The 27900-nt window shown below is 40.6% G+C and overlaps 1 protein-coding gene across 1 annotated transcript; it reads right to left on the minus strand.

Annotated features, from left to right (window-relative positions):
* Nucleotides 1-3196: 3196 nt before the first annotated feature.
* On the minus strand, nt 3197-27900 carry Chmp2b (charged multivesicular body protein 2B). Its single transcript, XM_032900526.1, has 6 exons — nt 27502-27900; nt 13794-13885; nt 10234-10428; nt 8725-8827; nt 3860-3966; nt 3197-3683 (listed from the first exon to the last, which is right to left on the minus strand). Exons 1-6 carry the CDS (start codon nt 27533-27535, stop codon nt 3573-3575), a joined length of 642 nt encoding a protein of 213 aa, XP_032756417.1. The 5' UTR covers nt 27536-27900; the 3' UTR covers nt 3197-3572.

Below are 27900 nucleotides of genomic sequence, written 5' to 3' on the forward strand. Positions count from 1 at the left end.
ATATATGCACTTATACAGAAAAATTCACGTTGCATTTTGAAACCTGTAAATGGTAGCAAAATAAATTCAATGCAATATAAACGCAGACAAACATAACTATGTGTCTACAATCTTTTCAAGTGTAGGCACCATTGGTAGACTCATTTGCATCAATGCATACTGAGACTATTTTCTAGCTATATTTAATATTTAATTAGATTTTAGCCTTTAAAACAGAGAGGCTCTATGTCATATAAAGTGTCCTAAACTGCAGTGAAGGAAATGATTAATGTAGTTTACTGTTACTGCTCACACTCTGGGGAATACATACCAAAGCTGACATAAGCTACACAGACTTTCTATTTCATGTCCTTGCGGGCTATACAGTGTATGCCTCCAGGAGTTCAGTGGGGAAGCATTAAAGTGGAAAGATGTTTGGTGCTTATACTGACACTCAACATCACCTGGAAGAAGTGGCTGAAAAACATAATCATACAATGTACCTTTTATCAGTAATGGCGGAAAGGGCTTATTGGTGATATATTTTCAGAGAGGGAATGTGTCAGTGCTTCATAATCTATAGGCCTCCTTTACTTCTTTTAAAGGAATTAGGGTTGCAAGAACCGTTCTAAGGCACCTTTTGGAATCAGCTCCTACTAAGAAAAAATTGGGAAATTAAACCATTGCTGTTGAAAAACCCTTTTGTAATAAGAAGAAAATCATAGGTCTCTTTCCAGACCCGGACAAGCCCTGCTAAACAAAGGGGTATCTTAAGGCAGACATTGTGCTTGAGGGAGACATGCATGTGACTGAAGGAAGGCTGTTGCTAAGGACATTTTAAGGGGAGTCATAAAATATTACAAGTTACTGTGAAAGTCAAATAACAGAAAGCCACAGGCTATCATAGTCTCTTCCCTTTTCTCCTATAATTCAGTCTTGGGCTGCATTAGCCCAGCCCCTACCTACCTGGTATTCCTTTCAAGCATCAAATACACTCTGTAACAACCCCCCATGTAGTCATTTTATGCTGTCTAATACCAAGTGTCATTGTCATGTGTACTAGTATGCCCACACTAGGAGACATTACTCTGGAACTGTGAATGAGAGCTCCATCCCTAACCCAGAATGGGTCTCTTTTCACAGGGACACTGCTGTGTTAGTTTGCTTCCTGTCCAATGGCAAGCTGTTTGGTTATAAACACTACAGAAATCCAATTATCAAATAAAGGTTTACTTTCTAAAATGATCATTTCTGTTATGCTCAACCAACAAAAATTACTAATTTCCTATACTTTAAGGGTCTAAAGTGAACTCTTAGTAAAAGAGAATGAAGGTACTAATAGATTTACTATTGAGTGTAATGTGGCTCCCAAAACATTTATAAATGCAGTCAGAAAAATTTTACTAGATGTGTGTCTGAAGTCCTGTATTTGACTAAAATATAAGCAATTACTTAATATTTGTGTCCCTGAAACCATCACCCTGAAATGTTGAGTTCTTGGAAACTGCAGGAAAAGAACGATGAGGTCCATTTCACTGACAACTATTGCCCGTTGGGTTTGCACCACTGGCAAACATTGATCCTGTAGCAATGCTCACTTATTTATTTACTCTTTAATCTTTTTTTTTCCCCAGTCTAGTCCCTTCCGACAGCTCTTTAGCTCATTCCTCCTCCTTTGTCTCCAAGAGGATGTCCCCACCACCACCACCCCACCAGACCTCCCCACTCCCTGGGACCTCAAGTCTCTCAAGGGTTAGGTGCAACTTCTCTCACTGAGGCCAGCCCAGCCAGTCCTCCACTGTCATCTCAGCTGGTGTATGCTGCCTGGTTGGTGGCCCAGTGTCTGAGAGATCTCTGGGGTCCACATTAGTTGACTGTTGGTCTTCCTATGGGGCTGCCCTCGTCCTCCAACTTTCAGTTATTAAAGGAGACATTTTCTGTTGTTTTTAAATTTTTAAGTAGCACAGCTATCTAAATTTCCATACAGAAAAAATAACAAAAATGACTGTTTAAACTATTAGATATATGCAAAATTTCTAATCTTAACAACAGACAAAACAACATAAAGGATTTAAGGAAAAAAGGATAAGAGCAATAATCTTTATTGAGTTTTTTTTTAAAAAAAGACAAAATAATATTAAAACTCAACTCTCACAAGTAAACAAAAAAGTGACTCAGGTTAGACAATGTTATAATGTACGCCCAAAACATGTTTGGGTGTAATACCCCATGATACAGTACAATGTTTGGACCCATTCCCACTCAGGAGCAATGTGAACTGTATACTTTAGATGTCAGCACTGAACACAGAACCGTTATGGAGTCTACGGCCGAGCCTCTGCTCCTCGCACCTATTGGTGTCTCCTTTAACGTCGTAGTGCACATCTGCGTTTGCTAACGGAGTCCAGAGGTCCAACTCCAGGTTAGCCAGGTTCCACTGATCAGGATTTCTATAGCTTCTGCTGGGACACGGTCCTTCAGAATGAACCTACCTCACTTTCCACTTCTCACTCTGTGGCCTCCTCCCTTCCTCCCCTCTCCAGGGCACAGCTCTCTCACCTTCAAATGCTGCTCACACAGTGCTGCACGTGAGGCGGTAACTTCTGACAAAGTTGCAGTTTATTACCCAAACCACGACAAAACAGAAACATTTTCTTTAGAAATCTAGATCCAGTACTGTCATGGTAGCAGTGTTTCCTTTAGAAGAATGGCTTCATTTACAGAGTTTAATGTGTATATTAATGCAATCCAAAATTCCAGCACAGACTTATAATTCATACAGAGAAAATCTCAGTTCTTGGAAGAAAGACCAAGTATAGTTTCATCACTGTAAAGTGTTATTAATTCAGGGTCTTCTTTCTTCATTTTGCAAATTATATCCAATTCACTTTTATAAGCTTTGTAAGACAGATTGGGTAACTGTTCTAACTCTCAATTTTATTTTAAAATGTAATTGTTTTTGCCAGGTAAATTAATTTAAAGATGTGCACAATATGTTTAAGGCAGGTGCCAAGCACATTTTGAAAGGTAATAAACTTACCAACTAGAATGTTCTCCCAAAGGCGGAAAAATGGAAGAAAAGTAAAAGCTCATGACAGTCTTTAAGACAGATGTTTAAATAGCACTCTTCTTTTAGATGGTTTAAAAATAATTTGGCAGCTGCACTGCCTGTGGCCCTAACATAAGTGTCTACAAAGGACAAGCGACAGATACAGAATTAACGGTATACCTTTAATATTTTTACAAGTCTCTTTAAGTTGATGCCTAATGGCATTTAACATGAATTCTGATTTCAGTGTAAAACAATTTAGAACACAACCCGACACTAAGTAGTGACACCATCTCCCTATGCCATGCAGAAAAGAACTCAGCTTGCACAGGTCTCAGGCTGCAGTGACTCTGGTTAAAGCCCAAACTGTCCCTGTGTTTTGCATCACTGGCATTCTTTGGCAAAGGATTCAGAATAGCCATGGGTCAGAAAATAGCTGTTCACTCATGGTCTTCATTTTTGTAAAATGAATGCATTTTGTAAAAAGAATCTACACCGGACTCACTTTAGGCCAAAGCGAGAACAGTACGTATGGCTTTTTGTTCTAATCTACCCCCAAAGCTTTGAGCTGCCGTTCAATCTCTTCATCAGAAATTGTAGCCTTTGAAGTAGAAGCAGATGGCAAACTTCTCGCAGCCGATGGGGCTTTGGCCATCTACATTAAAGACAGAAATGGGAGAAAAACACAGTAGTAAGCATTTGGATGAGGACCGCGGACGCACTGTGTTCCGACACATACAGAAAACCATGCAGAGAGATAGCAGAAGGAAGCACGCAAAACAACCAACAACAGCGGCCCATGCTATTTTCACGAGAAGAAGCCATTCTTACCTTTCCAGAGATTTCAATTCCGATTTCATCAAGAACTTGATTCACGATGTCCTGGCTTTCCTCTTCATCATCAGAGCCATCAAAGATGTCATCCAGGGTGTCGTTGACTTGGAGGGAAAAGAACGTGAGCAAAGCAATTATTTTCAAATGAGGGACAAGTTAGGTTTATATTTCTGGAATAAAAGCAAACTATACCTACATATCTTTAATGTTTAAGAAGCAAATTTAGGGGAAACAACAAACTACAAAATTCAACTTTCACCTGTCAATGATTTATACTGATAACCACACATTTGGAAAATGCCATTTTAAACACACACTCCTATAATACAACAAACCTCGGTGAAACTGATTACTGTGCACTGTGCCCTGAGTTCAGGCTTCAGCACCAAAATTTTGCTCACACACACTGCTTCTGTAGTGCTGCCACTGATAATGCAGCTGGAGATTTGTAGAAGATTGAAAATTTGCCTTGTTACGTATTAAGAAATAAGTTTATAAAAGGTTAAAAGGTTGTGATAATGTAAAATATCAAAAAACATAAAAATAGGCACTAAGGCATAACTAAGATCCAAATTAAGATCTCAATACTTGCATCTAGTATTGAGCAGCTTTGAGAGCAAACCATTTTGTCTGTATGTGGCTTTGGATTCTTCCTGGCCTGGCAAATCTTTACTAAAAACTTCTTTTACTTTTTTATTGGTTTGGGTTACTTTGTTGTTGTTACTCTGTAGTCAGCAAGGACCCGCTGCAAGAATGTGATGCAGTGCTCTAGAAGTAAGCTTTTAGAGTAAGAATGAGATGCAGTGCTCTTAGAAGTAAGCTTCTAGAGCAAGAATGTGATGCAGTGCTCTAGAAGTAAGCTTCTAGAGCAAGAATGTGATGCAGTGCTCTAGAAGTAAGCTTCTAGAGCAAGAATGTGATGCAGTGCTCTAGAAGTGCTTCTAGAGCAAAAATGAGATGCAGTGCTCTAGAAGTAAGCTTCTAGAGCAAGAATGTGATACAGTGCTCTAGAAGTAAGCTTCTAGAGCAAGAATGTGATGCAGTGCTCTAGAAGTAAGCTTCTAGAGCAAGAATGTGATACAGTGCTCTAGAAGTAAGCTTCTAGAGCAAGAATGTGATGCAGTGCTCTAGAAGTAAGCTTCTAGAGCAAGAATGTGATGCAGTGCTCTAGAAGTGCTTCTAGAGCATTCATTCAGCGGCGAGTAACCGGAGTGGTACTGCAGCCAGGCAGATCTGAGAGGCTCTAAAGGAAGAAGTACTGCAGAGGAGGTGGAGGGGGGAGAGAAGATGAGCACCCCAGAAGCCCAATCAGGAAACACGACTAGGACATAAGCACTTCTGACAGGCTGTGTCCCAAAGCTTTGACTGTGGACAAGTCTGAGTAACATAGCACATGAAATTTTTGGGAATACTAACCGAGAGAATCTGTATTCAACACTGCTTGGGTAAACAAGAACCTGAGAAACCAAGAACCAAGAATAAAACCAAAGACTACTGTTTTAGTAAACAAATGGAGTAACATTCTGCTATACTCCTGAGAGCTTGGCTCAGGCATCATCAGAGACAGACGGGGACAAACAGACCCACAGGCAGATAAGAAGTGGAGAATGAGGGAACTTGGAGCACTGTGGCCTGAGATCTCGCTATCAAATCCCCGCCCTCGGGGCTCAGGAAACCTTGCAGAAAAGGAGGTGGGAAGAGCGTATAAGCGAGAGGGGATAGACGACAGGGAAAGCAAGGCCCTCCAAATCAGCAGGACGGGCACATGTGTGAGATCAAAGAGACAAGAGCAGCACACACAGGGACTGCATAGGTTGGTAGTCGACAAGGCCCCAGACAGAGGTAAGAGGAGAAGGCGACATAGGCATCTGTACCTAACCCAGAAGCAAACTCCAATTGAAAGCCACTGGCAAATGAAAAGTTAAGTCTTCTCCAATGGAGTCTCACTGGGGACACAAACTACTCATAAGTGCACTGTGTGCCCAGCAGTGTGGTCACAGGAAAGGAACACAGAGGCATCTTTGGAGGCTCCTGTCTTATAAGGTCATGTCAGGACTTGTGTTACACACACACACACACACACACACACACACACACACAGAATATTATCTTTTTTGTTTTACCCTACAGGTCCTTTGTATAAATAATATATATGTCTTCCAGTTTTGTGGGTTTTTGTGATTCCTGAGTGTGCAAACAAGTGAGTCTGTTTCATTTGTTTTCTCTTCAGTTCTTTTCTTTCTGTTTCTTTTGTCCTACTCCAATGTGTTAGCTTTTGTTTCATATTATATATTGTATTATTATATTATATTATCTGTTAGAAGTCCTGTTGTGGGGCTGGGGATTTAGCTCAGTGGTAGAGCGCTTACCTAGGAACCGCAAGGCCCTGGGTTCGGTCCCCAGCTCCGAAAAAAAGAACCAAAAAAAAAAAAAAGTCCTGTTGTTTTCTATTGAGAGACAGAAAGGGATGGATCTGCATGGGAGAGGAAGTGGGGAGAAACTATAAGGAGTAGACAGAGAAGAAACCATAAGCAAGATATATTATAGGAAACAAAACTAAATTTACTTTCAGTAAAAGAAAAAGTATGTTTATTGACACTGACTTTATATGTACTGGCAATATTGTTAATGTACACTCTGTAAGGTTATTTTAATGAGTGTCGTTTTAGATTGAAAAAGTAGCCAAGGACAAATGGCAGCAACTATAGCAGACATGATAGCTGCCCGACTAAGTGAGGACTTACTGTTTACAGATTAACAGACATTTAAGTTAAATTTTTCTAGCCTGCTATTAACTGTACTATAACTGAAAATTATCTCAGCATATTAGATAAGGACCATTATACAAATAACAATTCTCCTGTCACTGGAAAATTTTCCTGATAATGTTTCAAAAGAACCTTTCATGTTTTTCTATGGTAAGAAATAGAAGTAAACAACTGTTCTACCTATCTATGAGAACACTCATGGTATACGACCAAGAAGAGAAGACAACACCCTCTCTCATATGGAATAAATGACTGTGAGCGCATGTGGTAATCTAGTGAGTTTAAAAGGTGCTATTTGCTAGACTAGATGCTAAACTGAAATGGGAACGGGTGAGCTGAGTTAAACTGGCTGAACTGCACAACTGGCAAACAGCCAGAAAATAATACCATGGAGCAGAATGCTGACACACAAATGTTTCAGTATTGACCAGCATGTTCTGAAGGGCCACTCATTCGTTACTGGTAAAATAAATATTGAGGTCATTTTGCTGGGAAGATGTTTGGGGCCTCATAGATAAATCTAAGCTATACTCTCAGTTTATTTAAGAATCAACAAAGTAAAACAGACTCGGTTTTTATTTTTCCAAAACAGGGGTTCTCGGTGTAGCCCTGGCTGTCCTGGAACTTGCTCTGTAGACCAAGTTGTCCTTAAACTCAGAGATCCACCTGCCTATGCCTCCTGAGTACTGGAATTACAGGTATACCCCACGACTGCCCAGCAAACACATTCAATTTTAAAGGAAGACTGTCAAATAAATTGAAAATCTGAAACCAACCCTCTTGATGAAAATAAATGTTTCATAAAGGTATATTAATAATAGGCAATACCTAAAACTATTTGTTTTCTTTTGTTGCTGGGAAGCAAACCAGGGCCTTAAGTTGCTAGGCAAACACTGCAATTGAGACACATCCTCGCATGACACTAAAGCTATTTTTAAGGGAAAGTGCATGTCTATGTGATGCTATGTTGAAAGTGAAGAAGGACTTCCTGACTGCCTGTGCTCTCACTTTCACACAGCCAGGAAGAGGCGGGGCACTCATGTACAAGAGCATCAGTATGGCGGTGGAGGCCACTGCCCTTCAGTCACATTTCCTTCCATAGTACGTTTAGAAACTGAAGCCCAGTGGTATTTTGTGACATAAAAGCATAAGCAGGAGCCCCATTGCTTCTCCCCTGACAGGAACAGGGTTCAGTGGGACACTACACAGAGACCTGAAAACCATTGTTTATACTATCCAGTCAAATTAAAGCTGTTGTGGCCATTAGGTAGCAAAATTATGGTACATGGTTTCCCCTCCTTCATCCCTGCCAGATCTCCCCTGGTCCATCCCACTCCACTTCATCTTTCTCTGTCTTTGAAAAAAAAGAAAAAAGAAACAAAAACAAAAGGAGACAGGCCAATAAAAAAAGAAAATAGAACACAACAAACTAATAAACAGAGGAAGGTGGGGAGAATAAGAAAAACGGTTGAGAATCAGAGAACCAGAGAATCTCACACACACACACACACACACACACACCACATAAAATCAAAATTGGAAGCTATCATAAATTATTATAAATATTATATATTATTACATAATATATAATTATAAATATTAATTATAAATAAGCAAAAATAGTAAAAAAAAAAAAAAAAAAAAAACAAACAAAATAAACAAAGCCAGACAAAGCATTATGAGACAAAGCCCTCTGAGTTTGTTTGAACTCCTTCCGAGTCAGGTTTGTGGCCTGTCCTCAAGTGTAGCTGTACAGGCAGAGACGCCATTGGAGAGAACCACCTTCTCCTCTGTGGGTGGATGTCAGTGGAGACATCTTCTTGGATGCCACAGGGAGCATGTTCACTTTCCCCTCTGAGTACTGGGACCTGTGGGAGCCCTGCGCACGCTGCCGTCGGCTCTGTGCATTATTGGCAGGACATATTTTATCTGTTCCCTTCAGTTAACATCCTGACAGAATTTTGAGTCATGATATGAATGTATTTCATCATGGTGTCATTTCTGTCTTCATGGTCTGTCCATCTGTGACCAGAACATGAGACTACTGGGACATGAACTTGGAACTTAGAAGCCTACACATTTCTTAAAACTTACTCATTTCTTCAGTCATTTCCATTTTCATGTTTTCCTTCTGGAAATTCTGCATTGTTTGTAGTGTCTTCTGTGGATCCATTTTCTTGTTCACTGCTTGCATCGTCTTTAAGGAATGAGAGGAGCTACGTTAGCAACCTGGTTATGAAAGCTACACAGAGTAAGTCTAAGGCGGCAGCACATCAAATGCAGCCTCCACTGACCTAGTGTCAGGTCTAATTCAAAACTTGTCTCTGGGACCTAACAATCGAATCTGTTTGACAAGACAGACTCATTCCCCACTACAGCTCTGTTGGCACACTGACCTTTTATATCTGTAAATGTGTGTACTGACCCTGGCACAGAACTGATACAGACACTAGTCCCTTACGTGTGTTCCTCTCTAGTCTAAGCAACTTGCGTATACTGAAAATAAAGTTAAATGACATTTAAAGTACAAGAGTTTCATATGCTGGTTCCTTCTTTTTCCCTCCTACTACACATGAAAAAGAGGCACAGACAGCTCGACAACTTACACAAGGCTACTCTGTTCCGTGAGTGTGATCTGGGTGTAAGTCAAGGGTTAGAGTCCTGTACACACTACGACTCCCGTGAGCTGCCTCTCAAGGAGACTCTTAGAGCTCCCTGCAGGGAAGTCCTGGCACAGCCCTTTCAGCTGACCACTGGAGTTCACGAAGAAAAACTTGCTAATAGTACATTCCTAAGACACGTAATTAAAAATTCCAATTCATATACACGTACACAGAGAGCACATTAGATTTCATTTCTGAGTCTAACATTTACAGAAAGCAGAGAGGTAACTGTTTGCCTCAACACTTGGGTAAAGTTAATAATCTAGATATGTGATCTTCATATGACCTTGTTCCCAAATTAGTCAGACATTTAGTTCTGCTCGTTTGTAAGACTACAGAGGAGACCAAAATACTTGCTTTTGTGGACTTTCATCAATAACTGAAATGCTCAGAGTCCTTGAAACACTAACAGTTAAAGCACTGACTGTGTACATGAACATGAGCACACACTCACGGTGTGTGCATGTGTGTGTGTGTGTGTGTGTGTGTGTGTCACATATAACATAATTAAATATAAGTTCTTCAGTTCCTGAAATGCAAAAGTTACAATTTAAAGTATTTATATGTGGTTCTGAACATTATTTACAAGTGAATCAAGAGTAAATTATTACTCAAAAGTAGTCAGAAATAATAGCAAAAAAGAAGCTACCAACTTTTCTGACAATTTATTAAAAAAAAAATGAAAAACTGAGAACACTATTCTGTGTCAATTCCATATAAACTTTGAAGCTACATGTGATCTTGGAAAATTGGGAATGTCCTTACTTTAATACCCCAATCACTACGCTAGATACAATTACTTGGGTTGTGTAGTATTATAACTCACTTTATTAATAGCTAAGATTTTTACACCACAAATGCACCAGAAAGTATCTTACAATCTGATTAAACTATTAATATTCACATGGCCTTGAAACACAGACACGACTCTCCCAGTCACCTTTGCAGTGGTAGACATGGCACCGGCCATCTTCATCTGGGAATTCATCACTTTCGTTTGTGTGGACATAGATGTGACTTTTGAGCTCACAGCAAATGTTCTTGTCTTCTGTTTCCGTAGATGGACAAGCTGCTTAGCTAAAACCCTGCAAGCTTCTTTATTCCCAATCTTGGCCATCTTCTTAATTTCTAACTCCTAAGAAGAGGAAAAAGGATAAGGAAGTAAAATCAAGGGGCGGTCATCAGAGAGTATGCAGAAAAATGTATGTAGCAGGCATAGCGACCCTGAGAAGAAGGTTATCTCCAGAGGTTCAGTCACATGTTCACATAGGAGTGCATGCTACCCTCAGCCTTGAAAATAAACAGCACATGCATATAGCCCAAAAGAAAATAGGAAATGAAAATTAAAAAATGGGTAAGAAAAGCAGTCAGTATGACAAAGAATAGAAAGACTGAGGTAGTAAAGTTAACAATACAGATAGCTACTGGAATGGCTACACTAATACCAGAGCAAATAAATTCAAGAACAAGAGTTATTGCCTGAAGTAAAGAGGATTATCTCATAATTCTGGGACTAAAACTAAGCTATCAGGTAATTCCTAAGTTTGTGCATATGGGATTAAGTGTGTTTCAAAATATGTTAATCACAGCTGACAAGACAGAAAGGAAAGACAGTCAAATAACACAATGTGCCCTGAGAGACATCAACCCTTCTCTTAAACAGGTTGCCAGAATTGTTTCAGGCACAGTTGTTTTCTCTTATTCATAGCAATGTGTCAAGATCCCATGATGCCTGAAACCGCAAAGCTACACCTTCACTGTTCTCGGTTTGATTCTTTTCTATATAGACATAACTAAGACAAACTTCTGCCTCCCTTTAAGGAATGTACAGCTTCCTCGGCTACGTCAACATTGTCAGCAGCATCTTGGGGAAGTCCCATCGTTAAAGTAAAGCATGGTTTAACTGTGCAAGTGCTGCAGCAACTGATCTGAGAACCGGTACCAGTGGGTGGACAGTGTCTATAGTGCAGACGCTGGACAAAGAAAGAGCAGAGTCACTCACGGGTGGGATAGAGGTTGGGAACATGACTTTCATTAATAACTGAACAGGGTGTAACGTGTAGGTTATTGGGGGAAGACTCATGTCAATCTAAACTGAGTTAGTGGGAGGAGTGTGGGATGAACACAATCAAACCACACAGTGTGAAATCTTAAACAATTCATAAAAGTATATTATACAAAGGTTCTAAGACAGGAAACGAAGACAACAGCCTTCCTTATTGATGATGCTATGATTCACTGATGTAAAAGTCTCATGGCACGTACAAAATTTACAAGAATAAATGAGCTAAGGATTCAAGATACATATAAAAAAGCTTGGCACATCTACATATATACCCGTCAAAAATAATCATACATTTATTCTTTTCTTAAGATGATAGTATTCCCCCAAAAAATGAAATAAAATAATAAAAAATTTCAGAGATTTAAAAAAGTAGAGATGTATAAAAACACTCATGGACAGTAAAACTTATGGTTAATGTTAATTCTTCCAAATAATTCACCTAGTTAATGATACTCCAATCAAAATCTAGTCATTTCTGTAGAAGTGACAGGATTATTAATGTTTGTGATGGAAATATGAGGCACCTGAAATATCCTAAAGCAGGGGTTCTCAACCTGAGTTGAGAACCTCTCAACCTGAGATTCCTTTGGCAAATCTCTAGCTCCAAAAATATTTACATTGCCATTCCTAACAATATCTAAATAACAGTTATGAGGTAGCAACAAAATAATGTTATGGTGGGGGTCACTACAAACGAGGGACTGTGTTAAAGGGCTGCAGCATCAGGAAGGGTGAGAACTACTGCCCTGTAGGATTCTGAGCAAAAGAACGTGTCAAGGCGAATGAGGAAGTTTCTCTGACTTTAAGTCTAGCTGCGTAACCACAGGAACTCCAGCAGTTCTGCACTGGGCTTGAGGGCGGTCCTATCAGTGCTGCACAGAGTCCAGGAAGAGCCCTCTCTTCAAATATGACTTGGTACAGATAAGGCAAGAAAAGGTGCTATACAGGTTACAGATCTCCACTCCCATGAAGTGCACCCTTCTATCTAGCACCACAGAGAAACCAGGCTCTCCCAGCACTGAACATAAGAAAAAAAATACAGTTGTTACTTTTTTAAGTGTTCTAAAAGAAACATAAGAAAAAATGATATTGAAATTTTCTAGTAAAAGATTTCTTAATGTATAAAGAGTGTTAGCCACAGAAGAAAATTGTAATTATTTTCATCATACTAAATCACTTTTCTGTATCAAAAGACATTTAAAAAATGGAAGACAAGGTCAAGAACCTACACGGCACATCTGCAAAGCATGCGCTTCATGAGCAATTCGTACCCAAGCACACATAGCTATTAAGATAAAATAATCAAAACACTGGTGAGGAAGGAGATGGTTCAGCGGCTATGAGCAGTTGCTAGTTGCTTGCTAGCAGTTCCTAGCACCCTCTATGCTCCCAGAACCCACAAGTGCAAGGAGAAGCACTACCCATAAAGTAATCCCACCCTTATGGGCAACAGCTGCAATTCTCATCCACTGCCAGTGCAAAGAAAAGATTACAGACACTTTGCACTGTTTCACACTTTCTTATATAAGGTTAAATATGTATCTCACTTCTCGTAATTAACCAGAAGAAATGAAAATGTTCAAAACTTGATTTGAATATACATAGTAACTTTACTTACTGGAAACTCTGGAAACACCCATTTTGTGTACTTGGGTGGTAAACAGATAAATTAGGAAACGTGTACCCATCACATATGCAGCAGGAATGATTAACCTCAAAATAACTGTACTGAAAGGAATCAGAAAGGAGTCTGTGATTTCACCTGCATACAATTTAGAAACATACACTAACCTAGGGGACATCAGTATTATTCTCACTGAAAAAAGAGACGGTGGATGGACTGAAGGTATTTCACTGTGGAATGACAGCTGTGTTTCTTACTTACCTAGAGTAACAGTTTCAGGGACTAAGCTTACATCATAGTATGAACAGTATACTCTAAATATGTGGAATTTATTGCTTCTCTCCTATTGCTCAGTAAAGCTGATCTGAGATTAGGGATAACATGCATTCAAAAGTGCAGCATAGAGAAAACTTTAAGGTGAGCCATATTCATCTAATTAAAAGTAAACTGTCATGGAACAACCATCTTTAAAGACCACCCAGGAGCTATGATATGATTTATTACTCTTTTGTTTTATATATTTTTAATTTTAATGTCAAAAGGTGGATCTGTTTTAAGAAATATTTATTCCTAGACCATTCATAAGACTTTCAAAACAGAATAATTTGTTTCTGTACCAACAGAAACAGAATTCTGATAAAAACCAACAAAGAACACAATAACACAAGAGAAAATTCAGCAAGGCATTGAATGCTGTTTCTTCCTAAAGGAAATCACTTACCTCTGGTAAACTGCTTCTTGAGTTAGCTAATCATTCAGCACTAATTACTAACGGATCCTGAAGTTTTTGCTGAAGCTCAGTTCTACTCACCAGCTGTTTCTCCTGTTTCTCTAAGGCTGCTCGGTCCCTGATTATGGCCCTCTGTGTGCCCCGCAGCTCTCGATTCTGCTCCTTTATGACATCTAGGAGAATCACAAAAGGAACCTGAAATCGTGGTTGTAAGACTTTCCTCAATACCACTTCAAATACTGGACTAAGCATGTAACACAAAAGGGAAACTATGATTTACTAGATGTTAATTTTTCTTTCAATTTAATATCCTATGAACTAATCAAATATTAAAGCATCTATTATAATGATAGAAAGAATAGAAAGATTTGTAGAAATATGCAGAGCTTTTGAAATTGACCCACTATAAATTTATGTTAGAGCATTTTACACAGCTACATGTGGTAAGGTAACCGCATCCCCAACCCCGGCACACACAAGCACCCCTTCACCTCTTCCTGCCAGCACCACCAGTCTGAAACAACAGATTCTCCAATGATGCAGATGCAGATTTTAACTACAACTTACAAAATGGGAAACTTAAAAATTCTTAGAAAGAATACTCTCAAGCTATATACATGACAGAGGACTGATATCCAGAATACATAAGAAACTCTAAAAACTCAGTAGCAAATAAACAATAAAACTGAACAAGAGACTAAACTAGATATTTCTTGAAACAATATACTCAAGTGATCAATTAGTAATTGAAGATAATTCTTAACACACTCATCCTGAGAGAGACATAATATAGGCAGAAGCAGACTGTCGGGTGAGGAGGACTATTCCAGAGGAGGAGGCTAGCAGCCAGCAAGGATGTAAGGATAGGAGCCCTCACACGCGGCCCAGGAAATGCAAACCTAACAGACATTACCAAAAACAGAGTTGAAGTTCCCTGACCTAACAGTTAATTTCTAGTTATGTATCCAAAGTGAAATCAGCATTATAGAGACATTCACACTCACAATTTTAATGCAATGCTATTCATAAAGCCAAGAAATGGAAGTAACTTTAGTATGCATTACTAAAAGAATAGAAATGATGTAGAAAGAAGATGGGTTTGTAATTCTAATGGAATATTATTCACGTAAATAAAGTTCTGTCATCTGTGACAGCCTGGATAGAGCTGGAGTCCTGTGGACTGAAGACCCTTAGGTAAAATAGGATGGATACAGAGAGAAAAGTACTGCAGGACGGCACTGGCAAGTAGAAGCTAAGAGAAGTGTCCACAGAGGCGCAGTCTACTATGGTGCTTTCCAAAGGCTGTGGAGTCTAGAACGGTTGGAAGAAGTGAAGAATGTTTTCCTCTGTGGTCTGAGTGGAAAATTCCCCCAAAGGCTCATGTGTTTGAAGAGTTATTTCCAGCTATTGGCACTATTTCAGGAGGCTGTGTAATCTTTATGAGGTGAAGTCTGGCTAGAACAGTGGTTTTCAACTTTTGGGGGATGCATATCTGATATCCTGCATATCAGATATTTACATTATGAGTCATTGCAGGAGCAGAATTACAGTTATGAAGCAGCAACAAAATAATATTATGGTTGTATTATGACTTAAGCAACTGTATTAAAGGATCATAGCATTAGGAAAGCCGAGAGTCACTGGCTAGAGGAATGTGCGGGGGTCTTCTAGGTTACAGTTTAGGCCAGTTCTGGTATGAGCTCGCTTCCTGTCAAAGGGATGTGACACTTCACAGCCCTGCTACTGCAGCACCAAGCTTTCCTTCCACCATCCCTTTCCTGCTTCAAATGTGCAAAGAAAATCCTTTCTAATCTGCTTCTTTTGGGTATTTGGCACTTTTTTTGTTTTTTTTTTAATTTCTTTATTATGTATATGAATACACTGTAGCTATATCTTCAGACACCAGAAGAAGAGGGCATCGGATCCCATTACAGATGGTTGTGAGCCACCATGTGGTTGCTGGGAATTGAACTCAGGACCTCTGGAAGAACAGTCAGTGCTCTTAACTGCTGAGCCATCTCTCCAGCCTGGATATTTGGTACTTTAATGATACAGGTCTACGTTCCAGTGGGCCACTGTACTGCCAATAACAACGACTGTAGGGGACAGAGTCTGTATGCACTATGTGAAGATGTGTCCTTCCTTGCCTGCCTTATACACCACTGATTGGGTAAAATACAAAGCCCAAGGCCTATTAGCAAAGGGCAGACTAGAAGGTGGGACATCCGGGAGAAACAGGAACTCTGAGGAAGAGTCAGTGCAGGCAGATTCACCACCCAGTCTCAGAGCAAGTCTGGCATATGAAACTTAGGAGAGGTAGCCATGTCGGAGACCTTAGATTAGTATAAATGGTATAACAAGTCACCAGCTAGCTGGGAAGGAGCCTACCGTAAGGCCTATGCATTCATTTATTAATAAATAAGCTTCTGTGTCATTATTTGGGAATTGATGAGGGCATAAAAAAGCTCAGTAGTTACTTAGTTTCACAAAGCTAAGAGAAGTATGAGGGATTTTCTTATCTGAGCAGACAGATATATTTAACCATATTTAAACTTGATATAATGTAAGTGCATATTAAAATGACAACCCATTCCAGATGTATACTTTTTGTTTAGTATCAGTTAAGAATCAAAAAGAATTTAAATCAAGAAGTTCATCTGCTGACAGCTAGATGGGGTGTGGACCCCAGTCCCTTCCCAGAAGCTTTGTTTCCTACCCCATCCCTAGAAGCGATGGTGGTAGAACCTATTGGCTGGGAACACTGCTGTGCTGTGCTGTGCTGTGCTGTCAGGACGGCAGAGTACGCAGAGCAGCCGGTGAACAAGGAAGGCCCTTTCCTGCGCTCTGAGAGCTGTGGTAGTAAACGCTCAGTGCTGAAGGACCAGCTGTAGAGTACTGATCAGAAAGGTGGCCTGCGACATGAATGCAGCTCGAGTGGAACAGTCTCTGGGAGAGCCTTGTCAAGTGTGTTTCTGAGGCTGGATAATTAGTACCCACACTAAAATACTGAGTTAGACACTCAGTTTCTGTCTACAATGAGAGCCCAGGCTAGATGAGGTTATCTTAGGTAAGAAAAAACATATTATAATGAGACCAAACAGTTTAATAAAAGATAATTCAATTTTACTTTAATTTAATGTAACTATGCAAACATTAGCTGACACTGTATATCATAAAAGGAAAAAATAAAGAAAATTAACTACTGCATATTCCACAGCCCCACAGTTGTTAATAGATCTATTAATATTTAAACAGTTCTAAGCTATAAACTCCGAGCATCTAATGTTACATACTAAAACATAACCATAACACTTTAAAACATATTATGGTAAGTAGGAAAAGACAGTAAAATGTCTTTTCATATGAGGCAACAGGAGCAGTCTATAAAACAAATTACCCCGCCATTGTCCTTAAGCAATCCTATAGGAAACTCATTTAATGGCTTGGTCTTTTGGATAATTCAGAACAAATAACATGAAAGGCTGAGATACTTTTAATGTTTTAAAGGTCAATTTGATTTTTCACTTGATTTACTTCTTAGTAGACCTGATTCCATTCTAAGATCAGAGCTTTTTAAGAGCAGAGAGTACATACAATGAGATAAACACCCTGAGAACTGTCAAGCTTAATTTCAGGGGTAGAAGATCAGGGAGGGAAAGATGGGGTAGGGTTATGTGTGTGTGGGGTGTGGGGTGTGTGTGTGGGGGGGGTGGGGTGTGTGTGTGTGTGCTCTGTGTGTGTGTATGTGTGTGGTGTGTGTGTGTGGTGTGTGTGTGTGTGTGTGTGTGGTGTGTGTGTGTGCTCTGTGTGGTGTTGTGTTGTGTGTGTGTGTGTGTGTGTGTGTGTGTGTGTGTGTGTGGAAACATACACCTTGCCTTTTTGATCAGGCTTCTCCCTGAAAGAACTAAATGTCTAGGAGTCTCCCTGCCTGACATGATCCTTTCCAGCACTGTCATTACAAGTGCTGCCACCATGTCCAACTTTTAGGTGGGTCACGGAGGATCACCATGGTTTTAGACATGCACTTTACTCCCCTGTTCTTTGTGTTAAAACATGAAACCCTATCATTAACCTCTAGGTAGCATGTGTCCTGCTTGTGGCCCCAACCTCTTCAAAGGTAACAATTACTTCTCACAAAATGTACTTACTATCCCTAAACTTCCTAACTCAACACTGCCCAATGCAAGGCCCATGTAAAAAGCCACACTTTCCTTCCTTAGATTTTTCAGTTTAGCCTGTGAACACTTTCCAACCGCTATCCAGCTCTGCAAGAGGAAGTTGCAGAATCCTGTGTCAGGATGTAGTCCTTTGCAAAAGGCCAGTACCTATAAATTAAGCTCAATATCCCTTTTATTTCAGAGATTGCTCAGGCTTAAGAAGTTAAAGCAATATAGTTGTATGCTTATTTGTATGCACTGCCACAATACCATCTCAATATATTATATCTAGGAGTGATCTTATGGCATACAAATATCATGAGATATGAAGGGATAAGACTATGAAGCATATTTAACTTATTACCTTAAATAAAACCTATTGGTTATGAGGAAGGATACAACTTAACCTTAGTAAAATCTAAGCTATGACAGGTATCTTTGCACAGTGCATACCTGGATCTTTGAAATAAGCCATCACTTAGTTTGGGACATGTAACAGTGGCTGCTCCTTGGAGCAGTCTCATTGCCCTCCCTCCCCCTTTGCTCAGTTACTCTTCTCTCCGCCTCTTGCAAAGACAGTTGAATCTTTTTCTGACATTCTCATTTCTAAAGAACACCACCTACATGGTCATGATATATAAAATTACCGCTCTTCAGAGTTCTGCAGAACCCAGAATATAATAACTTTCAGATAGTATGGGACTATAACCGCTCCATATGCTCTGTCATGTGCATCAGCTAAGTTTTAAATACAAGAAAAGCAGTATGCCTATTTAAACAAAATGCTAGAAATCAAAGTTGCTTGTACTATTCCTGTTTATTCTAAGAGTCAGAGAGCAAGAAGGTAGACCATCCCTCAGGTTGAAGAAGAAACCACTCAGCACATTGCCTTCCTCCTGACTATCACTCACTAGTAAGCCCTCTTTTACACACTTCCATTCCACCAGATTAAAAGTTGATAAGTATTAGCCCCTCCATCTATCTGATTCTTCCAACTCTCACCTTCTGAGTGCTGTCTTTTGAATGTAAGCATCCAGATATAGTCCAGTAGATGCTAATGTGAACCTTTGCCAAGACAGTGGTAGAAACCAGTGCAGGTCACTGCTGAATGGAAGAGACGATGTTTCCTTCCCACATACCTCTGCTTCTTAGGCAACAGGGTGTGCCCTGGAGGACTTAAAACCACCCCTTCAGTCACTTTGGAAGGCTGTTGTGATGGACTTCACAATGTGGCATTTGCAAACTGAACATTTCCAAGATTTGTGTACGTGATTCAGCATGCCAACTAACCCTCTCTCCAGCCTATGTCAGACACGACCTTAACAATTACCCAGGTCAGCTCCATGTTGGGTATTAAATGACTATCTTAAGCTTGTCAGGATCTTCTCCTCATGAAATCCTGGTATTACTACCTGGGTGGCAAGATCATAGCCTTAAGTTTTGAGACTTTGAAAGACATAAGCTAAAAAGGTCTTTTTGCCTTCTTAGGACCCAAACCAGTTGACTTTATATGTCTAGAAAAATAAGTCTAAAAGGTATAAACTTAAACTAAGAGTCTCACACTATACTTTTCCACTGAGATTTGAAGCCAAATGCTATCTTGACTTATAGCTCATTTGCAGTATGCTGAGCATATGCATATGATTTGGACATTTGAGGATAAAGCCAAAAAGTGATAATAAACTACAAATAGAATGATGTTAATTCATTTCCAAGAGAGTTTGAAGTCTGTTTCAGGCCTCCGGGCAGCTCAGGATTCCTATCAGAAGAGATGCAGTCTATCACGCCTAGCAGAGTGTACCTGGTCTCCTGCAGCCATGCTGCTCTATCACTCGGCATGCTGTGCGGATTCACACGGCATGGGGATTTCAGTCTGAAAAAGTCTTATACTTTTAAATACACTTCTTTGGGGGAAATCACTTTATTTTAGCAACCTCGATGCTTACTAGTTATCCTAATTAGCTATCACATGAACTGAGATCAAACTTAAACTATGTAGGCTGGAAAGTTGTCTCAGTGGTTAAGAACCCTTGTTGCTCTTGTAGAAGACGTTGATTCTATTCCTAGCACTACGACTGTCTGGAACTCTAGTCCCAGGGAATCCAACGCCCTCTTTTGACCTCTATTGGCACTACGCACATACGTGGTACACACACACACGGGAGGTAAAACACTCATACACATAAAGTAGTAAGAGAAATCTTTAAAAAAAACATGAGATATCTCTCTATTGTGTTTTATTGGATGATACTTTAGACTTTCTCAGTAAAGTACAGCAGCTAGCATCAGTGATAAGTGTGGACATCATAGCAGTGGTACCAGAACTATCCAAACGCCAGGAATATCTGTGAATAGAAGAAAAACCCTGAATGTGCAGTTCATCAAGCAAAACAGTGAAAATGGGCCCTGGCTATACAGATATACAGCCTTCCAGTCAATGAGAGGAAGAAACCCTGGGAAAGTGGTATAAAATTGAAAGCAAAGAAAAAGAAACATTAAAGGTCACTCCACAGAAGGTTCTAGAAACCACACTGAATCAGGCAGAAGGGAATAAAAGTGAGGAAAAACCAGAATTTCATATTCAATCAAATCAAACTGATTTCTCAGGTTATAGAAAAAATAATACAACAGCTTGGGGAGCAATGTCTACTTAATTACGTTCTAATACATATTATAGCAAAATCAAAACTGACAATAAAATTCGGGACGGAAGATGATGTCAAAAACTTAACTCTAGCCACAGGAGATAAATAACTCAGGTAAAGTTTCAGGGATGATAAATTGGATGAATACGATAAAAACACATATATGGATATGCATACAAATATCATAATAAAGCCTATTATTATTCATAAGATAAATTAATTTACAAAAAAAAAGGGCTGGGTTCAAGTGAAACCTCAGGTGGGAGAAGCAGAATACTGGAGTGTTGGGAGCGATGCCCTTGAAGCCCTCCATTGTTGATGTTATTATTATGGTTAGAACTAAGTATGACTGCGTTCAGGGAAAATCCCCAGCCAGCTGCAGAAGACTAATACAAATCTGGTGGTCAAGATGAATAATGATATGATAAAGACACCCAATGTGATGACCTGTAACCTTTCTGAAAAACCAACATTCTGCTGACTAATAATATGACAAACGTGTGACCTTTCTGACATCCTGTTAATGTCAGTCAATTGCCTGATCACATGAATATTGTGTCCTTGGCCTGTGTAAATATTTCTTACTTGTCCCCTCCCTGTTACCCCTGTTATGGTATAAATTCAGCCTTGGGAAAAATTAAATTGTTGCCTTGATCAGACTCTTGTCTTGGCATCCTTCTTCATGTCTCTTGTCCCCCATTCTCTTCCAGGTACACTCTGCCCCTGTCGTTGACACTGAAGACAAAATGAAAGAGAGACCTCCGTGGCAGCATAGGAAGCAGACTGTTATTCCATTTCCAAGAGGTGTCAAAGTCATCAAAATCTGAGAAGTTCACTCAAGCAAAATCTTAAAATCTCAACCCCTTGAAAAGCTAAGGAAAGCTTCTTGAATGGGCATATTCCAGCAAACGCAGTCTCATTTGCTCTTGTCATGAGGTGGGTAGGAAGAGAAAATAACAAGCTAGACAATCCCCTAGAGTTATCTGCTCTGAGAATGCAGAGAACTTCTGTTAAGGAGAGTAGGAAACATCAAAGGTTGGACTTGATGATGCTGGTCTAAAACTATTCAAGAAAAACAGTACGGCAAGCATAGTGTGCCCTTGAATGCCGCATTCAATTAGTTGTTTTTCTTTGGTATATTAAGAATTTGGGGTAAACAGTATAAAATGTGAGATCTACAATATTCAGGATAATAATCCCCAAGAGGACACTCAACATTCTATACAAGATTTAAATACTGTAAATACCACAATACTGTTGTCTTTTATCCTGGGGGGTTGGGGAAGAAGATGCTTTTTATTGCTTAGGTAAAAATAAAATAGGCGAGACCGTTTCTGCGCACACCCTTGCGGGTCATTGGGACTAGCCTTTGGGACTAGCGCTAATTTATCTCAGTGGCTCCACGCTGCCACCAAAGTACTCTCTGACCCAGGAGGGTCGCCGCCACGCTAGTTTCACACAGAGACTGCCTATCTTGCAGCTCTCTTACTGTGGACTCCGCTCACATTCCCAGCATCTACCCCCGAGTCCCAGTGGTGGTTACCCTCTCGTAACTCTGCTGCTGCTCTGTTCACATTCCCAACATTCGCCCCTAATAGTTATGGTATAAACTCCCAACCACCTGTTAAACTCAGGACTCAACAAACTACAACCCAGCAATCGGATTTATATGTTAAATTCCCAATCCACAATATATGCATGAAATAAACTTACAACCAACTGATAAGGATATAAACTGCCTAGATAAGATACATTTGCCAACAGAAATCCATCCCAACTACCTTGGCAATTCAAGACCACCCAGATCTGAGTCATCTTTCTCCATCTCCATCTTGATTCTCCTTCCTTCTCCTTTTCTCCCGCCTTACAAAAGCTTTGTCCCCCCTTTATTTTTTTTACATGGCTTTGACCTAACTGGTGTCAGCCTTCACCTGCATATAGACATCAACCTACATTTTCTGAAAGGGATTCAGTTGCTATAGATGGCACTTTCTTTCTTAAGGATTCATAAATGAGGGAGGGATCACAACAACCTTCTTGATGTATTTATTCCAACTTAGTCAAAAATCCACCAGCTGTGCATAACAGGCAAGAAGGGAGAAGGGGGAGAAGGGAGAGAAGAAGGAGGAGAAGGGGGAGAAGGGGGAGAAGGGGGAGAAGAGGGAGAAGAGGGAGAAGAGGGAGAAGAGGAGGAAGAGGAAGAGGAGGAAGAGGAAGAGGAAGGAGAAGGAGAAGGAGAAGGAGAAGGAGAAGGAGAAGGAGAAGGAGAAGGAGAAGAAAGAAGAAGAAGAAGAAGAAGAAGAAGAAGAAGAAGAAGAAGAAGAAGAAGAAGAAGAAGAAGAAGAAGAAGAAGAAGAAGAAGCCGCTGCCGCCAAGAGCCAAGAAGCAGCACTCCTGCCCTGTAGAACATTCTCAAAGTCTCTGCAGGGCTCAAGGCAACTGTACACGTCATCAGGCTCTAGGGTCTAGGGTATGTGACTTTTGACTGGTAAGTGCTATCATTTTAATGTCGTGGTCTATATGGTTGAAGACTCGAAACCAAAGTGGAAATCAGGGAAGACTTAGAAGAAGCTTCCTTTGGTAGCGTAAAAGAATTTTAGTTCCAGTGAAGGGTGGTAGGGATGCAGATGTCAAGCTATAGGAACAGAAGTGATGTGGTACTTCTGCGATTTGGGGAGGCATCTGGGAAAACTTCCTGAAGAAGGACCAACTTGAAGGGGAAGGAGGAGAGAATTCTGGGTTCAGGGGAGTTCTAAGTAAAACTATGTTAGGGGGAGACAAATGACTTTTCAGTATGCTGATGAACTAAAGAGGAGTCTGAAATGTGGCAAATGTGGCATGTGAGAAGAAGAAAGGCAGCCATTGCTGAAAGACCTCACTGTTGGGTACCAGAGATTCAGTGGGAAAGTAGACTCTGAAGGAGCAGCGGAGTCAGACTTGAGCTGCCATAAAACAATCACACAATCAGCTTTGCAGATGAACGATGTAAAGGGCTGAGAAGGTGCAAGAAACTAAGGCAGAAGGTTGGTTGCTGAAGTGCAGGACAAGCAGGGTCAGATTTATGACAGGGAGCTGCAGGCACACAGGAATGCACCAAGTACTACCGGGCAACAGGGGAAGATCTGACAATTAGTGACTCAGTGATCAGGTGAAGGGAGGAGGTGAACTAAGCACCAATCGCAGCGGAAGGGGCAGCTGGGGAAGGAGTGGACTTTGAGAATTAAGTTCCCTTCGGGATCTCTGATTTTGCTGCTATAGAAAACTACACGCAGACAGTCAGCAAGTTAGTAGAGATACTGGTCTTCAAAAAAATAGAGAAACAACTTCTAGGTATGATGGCACATGATGATATGATGGTATGATGATAACTACGGTGAAAAGTAGGTGATACAGAGAGATGTACATGGTGGCCCAAGACAGACCTGGAATACCCTAACGATTGATGGATAGCTTTAAAAAAGAAAACACCAAACACAAAACCCCAGCCCAGAGGAAAGTTATGAGTGCTGAAGCTGGAAAGAAGGCTCTATAGTAGAGAACCCATGTTGAGTTCCCAGCACCCATGTTGTACATACAGCTCCAGAGGTCTCTGCAGGTACCTGCAAACATGTAGCATGCACACATTCGCGTGCAAACACACACACACACACACACACACACACACAAACATACATACACACACAAATTATATATACATATACATATATATGTATGTGTATATAATATATATAGAGAGACAGACAGACAGACAAGACAGACAGACAGACAGAATATTTGTCATTCTTTTCAATATGGAAACTAAACTTTTACTCCTAAATCAAAGAGAACAATCAGGTTTATAGGCAAAGGTGAAAAACAAATGGACAATTTCACCAAATTAACAAGATTACCAAAGTAAACTGTGTATCCCCTGTGACTGACTGCTAAGAAAAAGAATGAGCTCTTCTTTCTGCTACTCAGTACATTTCTGATCTCGAAATGTACTGAGACCGTCTGCACTCAGTTTCCCAGTCAATCCAAAGGTGTGACAGTGTCCTATCACAGGCTTCGTGAGAACTGACTAAGCAGAGCACACACAATTGCTGGCTCAGTACCAGTTTACAGAAATTCCTAAAATTTGTCTTTATTGAAGACTGGTAGGAATTACAGTGTTGAAGCAACTTAGGCAGTTACCTATTTACCAAGCATGGAGACAAATGCCTGCTACTCCCTTACTGGGAAAGCTGAGGTACTGGGGTCATTAGGACAAGCTGGGCTACACTGTTAGATCCTGTCTCAAGCAACCAAACCAAACCAAGCCAAACCACACCAGAATGCTACTGTTTTTTCCAAGTCTGGGTCAAAGCCACTGCCTTCTTCACCCATTAACTCTATTCCTAGTTCCACCTCTGTCCCAGCACTTGACTTGCTCAAACCCAGCTATGATAAGTCCTAATGGAATGCTGGCTGAACAGGTTCATAACTCTCTTCAATAAATAGGTCACTGTGTGCCCACATAGAAGAAAAACACATCATAAAAAGTATATGTGCATATAATACAACTCAGAAAGGGGAAGTCCAGTGATCAATTGTACTCGAATGGAAAGGAACCCTTCTCAGTGGCTTTGAGATAGACTTCTCATTAATTTCTGTAACAAAGTATACACGAAAGAGACCTGTTCATCTCTGTGTCAAAATGAATTAAACATAATTCTGAATTGTAATGTGTTGTAATGGTGCCTCCCTTTTTAATTTACATGTGCAGTAGTCTTTGATGATATAGTACATAATTTTTCCAGCCAATCCAGAGACAAAAAGATTCAATGACTCCCCAGATCCATAAGCAGTTATCTACTTCCCTTATATATCAGAATTTCATTACTGCTAGAACAGATTAAAAAGTCAGCAGACAGTAAAAGATCTTGTGATCAATAACATGCTCTAGGAACTGAGAGAAATGCATAAAAATACATTACATTTCATTATGTACTGGCTCATTACTGAGAGGAGTGCTGTCACCTTTTATATAAAACAAGAGCCCTTTCCTTTAACAAGGAGAACAAACATCAGTAAAGCTCTAACGTAATCCACAATTAAGGCATCAGGAAGTGATCTGAATTAATATGATAATTTAAGAAAATGCCAAGTCTGCAAATTGGTAGATGAAGTAAATTTACCTGGGATCCAAATTTACATTCAGAAATGTCAGAAACAAGATTTTTTAATTTAGTGGTATAGTAGCTTAGCAAAAGTCCTTAAGACTCCCCCACCCCCCCCCCCCCACCCCCGATAAACAATTCTGTTCAGAAAAAAAAAAAAACAAAACAATCTTATCATTAGGACTAACCCAACTGCAAAGGAACATGAAGTCAGACACTTCCCTGCACATCCTCATTGTCTTTTTCTCTGTTCCCTAAACTTCAAGGATACGTCACTGGGTGCCTAAAAATACCAGAAAGCACAAAGCCAAGATCTGTCTTTGAAAATGTAACAGACATTAAGCAATTAAAACTAGAATATTTGCATTTTACTGTTAAAAATACTTTTGAATTGTGGCAACAGGGTGAGAAAGAAACACACTTTTTGCTGTCCTTAGTCAATCTCATTATCACTATAAAAATTATAGTGAATATCTATTAAAGATTATTACAATATAAAACTTAAGCAACAAGGAGATGATTGTTTCCTACCCCAAGAGGGAGTAGAATACAGCATCACAATACTAGTACAGAAACACACACACACACACAATACAAAGTGTCGTGTTAATGATTAAACAATATTCTCAGGAAATCACAGAAAACGCCCACTTCATGTAATTGTGTTATAGCACATAGCAAGTTAATAGCTATTCCAGAGGTGGAAAATGGCGCTTCTCAATTAGTAAAAAGTCAACACAGTGAAAAAACAAACATCAAACAAAAAGCAGTCACTCAGAATAAGCAAAATTGCATTATACTGTTTTATAAGTTGGAGATAAAAATGGCACCCTGTGTTAAGATGAAAGGCCATGTAGCAGGGTAGAGATGGTGTCTTTGTTATCCTCCCCCCAAATCTGGCACTGGAACAGTGAACACAAAGAAATGAAGGAGTTACCCCAACTCAGGGCTGAGCTCTGGGTTTGTACCAATCACAGTCTAGCTACCACTGCTCCTTTTGTGGCTGGGTTAGACCCTTACAAAGGAGTGATTATTTGGCTGAAGCAACAGCAACCTGGGCTCGACATGCAATGGAAAGCAATTTTTGGATAACTTGGTATGAATTTAATACCTGGGACAGGAATGTATAGCATACACACTACACCACAGCCTGTGAAAGCCACTAAACTTGTACATTCCAACACATCCACTTTTTCCCTCTTCATAAGATGGCACTGAGCCACCTGAAACAATGTGTTTTTAAAATTGCGAACTTCTATGACAATTACACAACCCTCACTTTCGTTGGCAAAAGATAACCACAGAGGAAAAATCTGAACTATGAAAATGGTACCCAGACCCTTGCCTTGGACTTATTTTTGTCTGCTGGAGTCTTTCTTATGTGTAATGCTGAGGTGTTTGTAAAGATACTGCCAGCCTGGCCACAAGTTCATTTCCTAAGTGGACCTGCGGCGACCTCCCGCCTTGTCCCCTAGTAAACACACATCCCTTTCTGATGTCAGGAAGTGGGACGTCTTCACGGAAGAAGGAACCAAAGAGCAGGAAAAAACCAACATGAAATCCATCAACTCGCCAAGTCTAACGACAACCAAGAGCCAGCACTGCTCTGCCTCCCCAGAAAGCTGAGAAACCCTCTCGGGGAAAGGTGGTGGGGAAGAGAAAAAGAAAACGAGGGTGGAGTGAGAGCAATCAGGAGGGCGAACCGGCCAGGTGAGGCTGTAGAGCCGCAGTGACTCAGCCATGGTCACCTGTGGGGCCGCCGACCCGGGCCCACCTCGGGGGACAGCACCGGAGCCAAGGCCAGAGCTCCCCAGAGACCCCAGGCGGGTGAGCCGGGCCCTGAACTCACCGTCCACGGTCTTCTTCTTGAAGAGGGACGCCATGGTCAGCGGCCGCGTCCGGGCGGCCCAGCTCGGCCCGGTTCGGTCCGGCCCGGTTCTGGGGATAGGACGGGTAGAAGGACAGATCCCGGGGGAGGCACGCAGCGGCGGGAGGAGAAAGACCGGGTCTCCAAGCACGACCTGTGGCGGGCGTGGCTCTGCGAGGCTCCCGTGAACGCGTCCTGGGTGCTCAGGTGACCGGGAACTAAGACACTTTTTGGAGAAGTCACTTCTAGGCGGCGCCTGCGCATTCTGCGAGCACGCCTGCGCATTGCGCGTCTGAAGCCGCAGCGCTGCCCTCACTTCAAAGGCTGCCCTCTCTTCCCGGCTTCTGGTAGCAATGTGTCCGGACCAAGGTTGGCGGGGTA

This window comes from Rattus rattus, chromosome 4 (genome assembly GCF_011064425.1).
Source record: "Rattus rattus isolate New Zealand chromosome 4, Rrattus_CSIRO_v1, whole genome shotgun sequence".
Lineage (NCBI taxonomy): Eukaryota > Metazoa > Chordata > Mammalia > Rodentia > Muridae > Rattus > Rattus rattus.

Coding starts and splice junctions, on each gene's coding strand:
- Chmp2b (XM_032900526.1), bottom strand. CDS start 27,535: ATGGCGTCCCTCTTCAAGAAGAAGACCGTGGACG. Junction 13,886..27,501: donor CAAGAAGAAGACCGTGGACG/GTGAGTTCAGGG, acceptor TGATTCTCCTAG/ATGTCATAAAGGAGCAGAAT. Junction 3,967..8,724: donor GGAAATGACTGAAGAAATGA/GTAAGTTTTAAG, acceptor TTTCCCTCCAAG/TCAACGACACCCTGGATGAC.